Source organism: Gambusia affinis, linkage group LG04 (assembly GCF_019740435.1).
Source record: "Gambusia affinis linkage group LG04, SWU_Gaff_1.0, whole genome shotgun sequence".
NCBI lineage: Eukaryota > Metazoa > Chordata > Actinopteri > Cyprinodontiformes > Poeciliidae > Gambusia > Gambusia affinis.
The window spans coordinates 3,559,479-3,569,023 of record NC_057871.1 but is presented as its reverse complement, the minus strand read 5'-3'; the positions used below and the strand labels follow the sequence as shown (position 1 = coordinate 3,569,023).

The 9,545-nt window shown below is 36.7% G+C and overlaps 1 protein-coding gene across 6 annotated transcripts in view; it reads left to right on the top strand.

Annotated features, from left to right (window-relative positions):
* Positions 1–1,661: 1,661 nt before the first annotated feature.
* The window catches only part of gab1 (GRB2-associated binding protein 1), a 61,788-nt gene continuing 53,904 nt past the window's right edge, over positions 1,662–9,545 (top strand). For 3 of the 6 annotated variants that reach the window (XM_044113450.1, XM_044113449.1, XM_044113446.1), the window contains exons 1-2: positions 1,664–2,141; positions 2,283–2,432. In XM_044113450.1, the coding sequence (XP_043969385.1) occupies positions 2,361–2,432 (72 nt within the window). In that variant the 5' untranslated portion in view covers positions 1,664–2,141; positions 2,283–2,360. Of the gene's footprint in view, positions 2,142–2,282; positions 2,433–9,545 lie in introns of all 6 variants that reach the window. The other 3 variants (XM_044113445.1, XM_044113442.1, XM_044113441.1) reach the window with 2 other exon arrangements.

Below are 9,545 nucleotides of genomic sequence, written 5' to 3'. Positions count from 1 at the left end.
CAGTTTATGTTTGCAGTCAGTTTTCTTAACTTGTTCAGTGTTTTGTGTCACTTTTGTCTTTATTAGACTTGACTTATTTGAATCTCTGCAGACAGTAATGCTGTTAAGACCCTCTGGTTTTTCTATGTAGTATTTATTTTGTTTTTCTTAGTGATCATGTTGTATGACTGGTTTTCTGCTATATAAATCTTACATAATTTTTTATATACATGTTTGATGTTAAGAAGTTCTATTTATTTTTTATATTTTATACTAATTTGTTGTTGATGCAACAAAAAAAGGCCTTTGGCCACGTTGATTTGCCAAAGACATTTATTTCACCAGAATGTCTGATGTGTCAAAAAGTGCTTAATATTCAGGCTTACCACAATATTAGAACAATGTTTGAAGAAGTGCTGTGTCCTTTCAGTGGATGGTCTTGTAACAATAGCATTCCAGTAACATTCCTTGGATACCAGTCACAAGGGAAGGGACCAGGCTTTTGGCAGTGAACTGGATCATTTATAAATAAGTCAAGTCATTTTGCTCACTCGGTTGAAGCGGAATAATATTTGGTTAAATTTTTAGTCTGTATCCTATCTGTTGTCTTTGCATTTCGTAAGTAGCTATTTAAATAAGAGATCCGATAAGTAAATTTGTGTATTTGAAATTGCATGTCAGCCACTTTACATGTGCATTGTGAAAACGGTTGTGCTCAAAACTGTTTACTTAAACAGAGATGTTGCAAAAGTAAAACAATCATTGCATTGTTCTCGCTGGGTCACCGTGCGCTTTTCTCTCCGCATTGTGGATATTGTAGTTTAGACGTGCAAGGTTCTGCTGGTACACCTGAGGCTGTACCAGAGAGGTTGGGCCATTCTTTGTTTCTTTTTAAACTATCCGGATCCCGTTTTGTGTTTTCGCACAAAGCTGACTTGTCTCTGTTACCTCGTGCCCTAATTACCAAATGGCACTTTTCCCATGATATAGATTCAATCGGGGGTGCCAGAATACCGGCAGTCACTGAACTACATGTCCCATAGATTTTAAAGTCTTCAGTTTTCCTTTCACGCTGCCGCCTCTCCAGTTCGTCCTCTGAAGAAATCTCAAAGCGAGGTCAAGTTAAAGTATTTGACTTTAATGCAACTTCCGATTGGGATTTCCAAAATAATAATAATAACAACAGATGTTAAGAAGTCGTACAAAAAAATCAAATCGAGTCTCTACTGTTAAATTCATCTAAGGAAGTCAATCAGTTTTCTTTTTTAATGCTAAAACATAATTACATCCGTGCAGTATATTTAAATATAGACCAGAAAAAAAAAGACCAGCACACTTTGGCTAGTTCAACTTGAGCTCTAAAATTGGATCTATTATAAAAGTTATCTAATGTTTGTAGCATACAGTAATTAATCATATATCTATCTATCTATCTATCTATCTATCTATATATATTTCAGTACCTATTGCTATTTTGATATATCTACCTATTACTTTTGTTATGATTATTTTTGCTTTAGCCTTGTTTATGTATTGAATGGATTCTTTCTTTTGTTCTATTACTTGCTGCTTAGATGCGGTTCATATTAGCCAACACTGTTCGACAAAGGGGGGAAATATTAGTTAACCTAACCCTTTGACGCTGTGCTTTTATTTTTGAAAGCCCGACATTCAAACTTCCGGGCTTTCTTGCTTTAGTGTCAGCTAGCTTAACACAGTCATGTTCTGGTGGAGACTGAGTTTAGGGAAAAGACACACTTTAGCCGGACTGTCAATCACAATTAAGGAACCATGGGAGTAAACTGCTAGAGAAGCTCGGTGTTTACTTCCAAAGGTCGCTTTAAATCGAGCATTATGCAGCGGTACGCTGTGGGACGTTTGCAGCCGACCTCGTCAACTGGGATTTCTCGCTCCACTCTGGACTGGAATTAGCATGGGACGTTATATTTAAGAAAACAAACAAACAGAAAAACTTCACTAGACTCCTTGTTGTTTGTCGCTTCAGCGTTTCAAAGTACGCGAATTGGCTTATATCTTCGTCTATAAAGCGACACGGAGGAGGATTGCGCCCGCTCCGAGCGTGGGAAATAGTGCGTGGATTTGACTACAACTAGTGGGAATCTGTTGTGTTCATTTCTGAGAAACTACCCTGCTCTCTGTCGGTGAGTCGACTGTTTGGAAAGAAGGAGTGACCGCGTCTGTGTGGCTCCCACAGACAAGAAAAGTGCTTCGTTTTTAACTTTTTTTTCCTCTCCTGTTTTAACCACACCACTGTGTTTCTTCTTTTTTTCTGTTTACTCCAGGCGGACGGAGACACTCCCCAGATCAGGCTAAGCCAAACGGCCACCGACCGCTGGGAGTCCGGCGCGCAGGGAGCAGAGATGAGTGGGGGAGAGGTGGTGTGTTCAGGCTGGCTGCGAAAGTCTCCTCCTGAAAAAAAGTTGAGACGTTACGTAAGTGCACTTTATATCCTATTTGTGACGTTGCGATAAATCAACCTGCGGGACCGCATCTCGCCTGCTTTTCTCTGGAGACTATGGAGCGAAATGACAGACATGTTTGCAGGCCTAATGTTGTGCACATTCAACAGCCTGATTTCGATTTTTTTTTAAAATTGTGTTTGTTTCTTCTTTCTTGCGTAAACTGTGTTTGCCTCCGATCCCCAACATCCATGAGTTTACAAAGAACTGAAACTGTGGAGAAACAGCAGTATTTTGAAATACAGTGTTGTCAAAGCTGATAAAGCTGCCTAAGAAACCTGCAAATAAATCTATTTTTGATTACATAGTTTTGTACATAAATGTAGAAATTATTCAGTAATTATTTCTATAAGAGTGGAAAACATTCTCACATCAAAAAGAAATAAAAACATACTCCTTAACATCATAAACATGGCATAGCTCCTCTTCAGTATGGGAAAGATTAAAGAACATGTTGTTAACTAAGGCAGGTTTTTGTTGATCTTGGTGATTCAGGAAGTTGACATAAATATCAAATATCAGTTCACCTGAGCATACCTATATTTACAATCTGAGAAATAACTGAAAAGTTTAAAACAACAAGAATTGCAAACAAGATTGAATGAGATTCCAAGTTTTTGCCTCCATATTTGGGTATATTTTGAAACAAATCCTAAGATAAAAAAGTTGAATATGTTTTGTAAGTTAGCAGAGATACATCAACTTAGATTTCTTTAATTTAGGAAAATCAACCACCGTCTGATACTTTTCCACAGATCTTATCTGCAAAGGTCTAAGAATCAACTATTGTCCGCTTTTACTTTGCTGTGAAAGTGGGCTGACTAACACAGACAACTTAGAAACCTTGTTGCTATATTTAGCAATTGTTCAGGCAAAAAGTTTTGCCTACTAAAATTGTCATAAGAGGATCGAACTTTCTACAGATTGGTGATCGGCCGGAAAACTGCAATCAGTGCTCCCCTAGTTTCTGGTCGCTCATTACAGTTATTGAAAGTCATATTGTATAGATTCATTACACATAGGAAGTTTTTTCTTAAGAGCCTTTATTTCTTATGTGTTCATTTACATATAATAAATAAAAAAAAAAAAGTTTTTTTGTTTTTTTTTTTTACAAAAATGTGAAGTTTCTGAAAAGGATCCTCATTTCTGTTGGCTGTTTGTGTTGTTGTGGGTCTTTTTGCATGGCTTTCTGCATCAAGGCGGAGTAGCATGGAGGGGATCAGTGGTCTGTGGTTCTGTTGAGATTTAATGGAAGTCCTGTTTGTTTGGATATAGCGGCCTCCAGGCAACATGGATTCTGACCCGCTCCACTCTTTCTTGAAACTCTGGGACCTTTATTTCCAGATGAAATACAAACTTAATTTTAATCTAAAAAGAGGATTTTTAGATCCTCCAGTTCTTTTGCTCCTTAGCTCAGGTTGATTGAATTTTGCTTGACAATCCTCTCAAGGGTGCAGTTATTCCTGTTTTTACTGCAACCTTTCATACCACAGTTTTCCTTCCACTTAATCTTCCTTAAATATGCTTAGATAAAGCAATTTGTTAAAAACCAGCTTTTATTGAGCCGGACACACGAACATTTGTCAAGTCAGCAGTCTTCACCATGATTGTGTAGCCATAATATGGCCTTTGTGTAACATTTAAAATGTACGAATGAAAGTTTCAAAACTTGAGACATTTAATTTGGAGTTATCTCTAAGCTCAATCATTAAAAACATAAGCAAAGGCTTGAAATATTACTTACAGATTGATTCTGTTTTAGTTTTTGTGACACTGAAACAACATACTGCAACCCTATGTAAAATAAAAAGAGAAAAGAAGTTGACAGTATAGACAGTTTGTGGCAACAGCTGCCATTATGTGTTTGAGATCAGCATTACCTTTGCCAACTTTAACTAAGCCACTCCATTACCTTAATCTGTTGGAGTCATTCATGCATAAATTTGTTTTCTGAAATCCTGTCTTAGTTTTACCCCAGATGTAATGCAGTTCCAAACTCAGAATATTTTCACTGAAATGTTGAGATTCAGTCATCAAGATGTTTCATTGGAAATGTGAGATCAGCCTTTGTTTCTTTTGGGTCATCAGTTGTTTTATTGAATCAGGAATAGGGACCTTTGGGGCAAGTGAACTCAATGTTGTTCTGGGTTTATTTGTGACCTCCTGCATGTGTTTGTTGTTCTCTTAAAGAAATTTTGTTGGCAGGCCACTCTGGGAATGTTCGCCGCTCTCGCATGTTTTCTGTTATGTAGTTGGCTGTGCTTCTCTCTGTAGTTAGCTGGAATCAAAAAACTCATAGAAATGTTTTTTGATCTGAACAATGAATCATCTTTTTAAGATTTTTATGTTCTTATCAGACCTGGTTGTGTCTAGGGTATTAGAGCAAAATTGCAGCTAATTCAGGATTTAACAACGGTGGAAAGTAATACTTTTTACCTGCTTCAAGGTTGGTTGGGATTGCTCTTTTCTTTTGATACACAAAATCATTGTTACAGTTTGGCACTAATATAGCAGTCTTCCTTGCTCACATTGATTCCTATATGAAAACTCAGCTGATATATCCCTTTTGTTTGGTGTAAAATCAGCAATCTTGACTGGATTTTATGTAATTTTATATTTCTAAAATGTGCTTATTATATCATGTTATTCAAATTGGGTTCTTTCTTAATAAGATAACTTCTACTAATGCCTGTGTGGAGTTTTGAGCTACCATTATGTTGAGTATTATTTGGTCCAAAAAAGTGGACAAATGCTTTATAAAGTTTAAAAAAAAGTAAAAATATTTGGACAATTGTTTAAATTTATAATGGTAAAGTGAAGGACATTGCTTTTAGGGATACACCGGTCAATCAGCACGGCAGTTAGATTTCAACTGACCTTCTCTGATTGGCAATCTACAAGCAAATAACATAAAGATCAGATATTTTTCTGTGTATTACATGTACAAACACTGATAATCCTAAGAATTTCTGGCCTCTAAACACATTAGCCAACAACAGGTACTTTGTGTCTTCTTTAGTTTAATAAAAGTGAGATAATGTAACGTTGTCTGTTTTGAGCTTCATGTTCTGCACTTGGTGATGTTGTAGTCGCTTCTTTATGTGGCATTTAAGGCTAATATTTCTGTCAGAGAAACTGCAGTCATCTTTGTTACCTGAAACAGAAACAGTTTTAAGACTATTTACACAAGCCTCCTTTTTCATATGTAGGGTACCTCCATATGTTTTTCCAGCTCCAATATTAGCATTGAGGACAGTTTGACTTTGCTTTGTTTAATTTTTTTCTGCCCCTGAAATCAAATAGGTGTGGGCATGCAGAAGAGGTTTTAAATCACTGCTTAATGAAGGCTGACTAAATGAGGAAGAAAGTCCAAACCCCAGTTTATTACCTAATTGTGAACATTTTTATGGTAACTCTGCATCCTTTTTCATTGTGGTGATGAGTCAGAGCTTCTCAAAACAAACCGCAGCAGCATCCTGTTCAGTGTCGACGCGTCAAATGTATCTCTACAGCAAATTTTCTTTATATAAACTGATAAGCAAAGGTGCATCTGATAAGGTAACAGTAAGTGAGGTTTTCTGGAAGTATGAGAAAAAATTTGAATTGTGTGAGACTTTCCATTTAGTGGCGACAAAAGTTTTTGTTTTTGGACAGAAATATGCCCACATTGAAACCACTTATTGCAAGCAGTTTCATTGCACGTTTTTGTACAGATCCTATAGAGAACAAATCAGGTGGAAAAAAGCCCTGAATTTATGAATGAAACTGTCTGATCATTTATGTTTGTTTCAAATCTATCATGAAGCTGCGTTATGTTGGTCTTTCCCCAGCCACAGATTGTCACAAGTATTTATGCTTCTGGGTTTTTCCATTTTGTTGCAGCTGTCTTCTCTATTTGGTTTTCCTTTTTCCTCTTTTCAATTTTCACACCATGAAATGATTTTTTTACTTATTTTTTTTTAGATGTTCTGTTGTAAAACCCTAAACAAGCCATTTCTAAGACTTTTAGTTCATCTTTATTGATGCTATCAAAGAAACCTTGTGACTCAAAGAAAAGGAGCTAACTCAGCATTTTCAGGACTTATCCTAAGGACATGTAAAATCCTTTTTGCTTTTATTAAATATATTTTGTGTACATTGTTAATTAGAGTAGATATCTACAAGAAACTATCAGTTAAATCAAATTATTTCCAATTGGAGATGAGGGATTACTTGAAACAAGTAAATGTGAAAATTTTTCAACTTCTTCTTTCAGAGTTGCTTTAAATGACTGAAGCTGACATCAGATGGAAATGAAAACACAATAGTGGGGATTCTTCAGCTCTTCACCCCCCAGAATAATGGCAGATTTGGAGAATATTCAAATTTTGAATTGCAGAAAAAGTACACACCCTCACACAGACACAGTCCAGTGACATGTGCTGGTATGTTTACATTTTAATCATTTACAGTTTCAAAATAAAAAAATATATAGCTTTGTACCTTTTTCCCTATGGTTTGAGCTCTTTCTGATTAGAGATGTGAGATACGTTTCTGGAATGACTAGAATTTCCAGTCCCTCCCCAACCTGTTGCTCCACAGTGGTAGTCAGCTGGCTGAAAGACAGTTACTGAACAGTTGTGTCATTTGCATAAAAACACGAATCTGCCTGTTTGGAAAAGGCAGTAATACAGTTTAATATTCTACATGTTAGTTTGAAAGCCATTAACTTAAAAATATTTTTTAAATTACATTTTAATAAGTGTAATTTTTCAAAATAAGAACAATTGTTGCTTTATGATATGATAATATAGTAATATATGCCACCTCAGCAATCCAAAAGGGCATTTTTGCTCTCGGTCCAGCTAAATAAAACTCATCTTGGGCCACAAATGTTATCTTATGACTATGTAACTTAGAATTTTCAAAACATATTTACATGAGGAAATGCATTATTTTTAAACAAAAGAAGTTTTTACTAAAAGATAGACAATGATGTGAAAACAAAAGTTTCTACTTCATAGCAAAAAAGGAAGAAATAGTTCTAACAAAATATCTTTTGTGTCATTTAGTTGTGAAGGTTTATAGGCAGTTATTCCCAAATAATAATAAGTAAAAAAAAGTTTGTTTAATGTTAAGTTACTGAGAGTTATTGTGGAAAGTCTAAAGAGCAACAAGTTGCAAACACCTATATCAGAGTGAGAACTTTATGCTGGCTTATGCTTATTGTCGCACTCAAAGGTTATGTTTGTTATACTTTGCCCCCTTTATTGCTTATAAATATTGTAGGGAAAACATAAATGTTCTCAGTAATTCCTTTCTAACTTTACTCAGTCAGTATAACTTCTGTATTTCCCTGATATTTCCCCACTGGAAGCATATTCAGACTTTGTTGTGGAGTTTCTGTCTCCCTTAAAAGGGCCTCCGTGGGAGCAAGTGAGGCTTCGGGGTCGAGCGGATGAAGGAAAATATTGAGCCCCGGAGGTCCTCCTCAGATGGCTGTAAAACGGAGACAAGGGACCAAACTCCATGAGGCCTCTCGGCAGGGTGGAAGCAAATTTACAGCGCATGCTACACTCCGGATGAAACGGCGGCCGTTTTCCGACAATTGGCCAGAGAAACCTGTACCCAACAAATGTGACGGCACGGCCAAAGCGAAACAAAGGCCCAGCTCTTCGATTAAGTAGAGGATTCATTAAATCTGCTTAGCAAGTGGAACAGAGAACAAACGGTTTCTGTTGAACCCCCCCCTCCACCGCCACCACCACCCTGCACCCCGCGTGCTTCAAGAGACAAACAAACAAGCAACCCGGACGGATTGTAACAGAGGGGTACTTGTGCGGCATTAGCCTCTTAGGCTAACGAGGTAATATTATTGCACAGTGTCCTCGGGATTGTGGGCAGCACTCTGTTTTCAAATTGCTGCTGTGATCTGCCACAGCTTGAAAATGGATTGCATATGCCATTAATAATTTAATATCCATTACAAACAAATGACCATTAAAAATTGATATTAGTTCTGCCGTTTCCCCAGTCCACTTTTATCCCTGACAACAGACTATTGTCACTGTGTTACACCTGTGTGTGTGGATCAGTTTCACAGCAGCCACACCGGTAAACAGACCAGTTCAAAGGTGAGAATGTGAAGTTATACACTTGTTTCTTAAATTTAAAAAAATTTCTGAAAGCTACATTAGTAAAATATCTGTTTTCTCCAACGTCCAAGCTTTATCTGTCCTGACGTGCTCTTTGGACAAAAGTGAACATATTTGTGGTGCGTCTGCATTCTTGTTTGGATATTTATAGTGGAGTAAGCCAGAAATCATGTCATTGCCTCAGAAAGACAAACAAACCCGTGAAAACAAAACACTCGATTTGAGAAAGCCCTCATGAAAAGCTGCAGCACATGGAGGGGTGTCACAGCAGTCTTTTGTTGCAGGGTAACTGCAGCGAAACGTGGCTACTGAATAATAATAATAATAACCCATGTTTGCTTATATTTTGCAAGACGAGAGTTGCACATAATCACATTAGTGGTTTGCTAATCGCAGCTTAAATTTGATAAAAATCAACTCACAAGAATCTGTTTCTAAAATTGCAATGCAAGATATTTTTGCACTTTTGCTTTGTGAAATTAAATAAAACTGTTTATGTTCATCTAATAGTAAGCTGCATTTGATTTTGTATGCGTAGCTATACTCTTCAGAAAGTATTTACACCCTTCCACATTTTGCATTAACCACAAACTTTGTTGCATTTTTGAGAAACACAAAGTTATGCATAATCATGAAGAAAAGAACAAATAAGAAAAATGTGGCTTACTGCTATATTCAGATGCCTCTACTTAGATACTGCTAAAAATTCAGTTCAGTATTTATTCCAAAAAGAAAATAAATGTTGTTATAAGTAGCTCGTATCATCTAAGAATCTCAAGTAGCAGTCAGTTTTGCGTGAATCTAAAAAAGCCTCTCATTAAAGATTGTTGGTATCTGACCATCTCATGGTTATGTCAAGTTAACAGCTTAATTTCCAGGCAACCAAGACAATATTCCAGCAGTTGTTGGCGAGCACTGCTAATCCACCTCATTTGCTTTTGCCGCTCCTCTT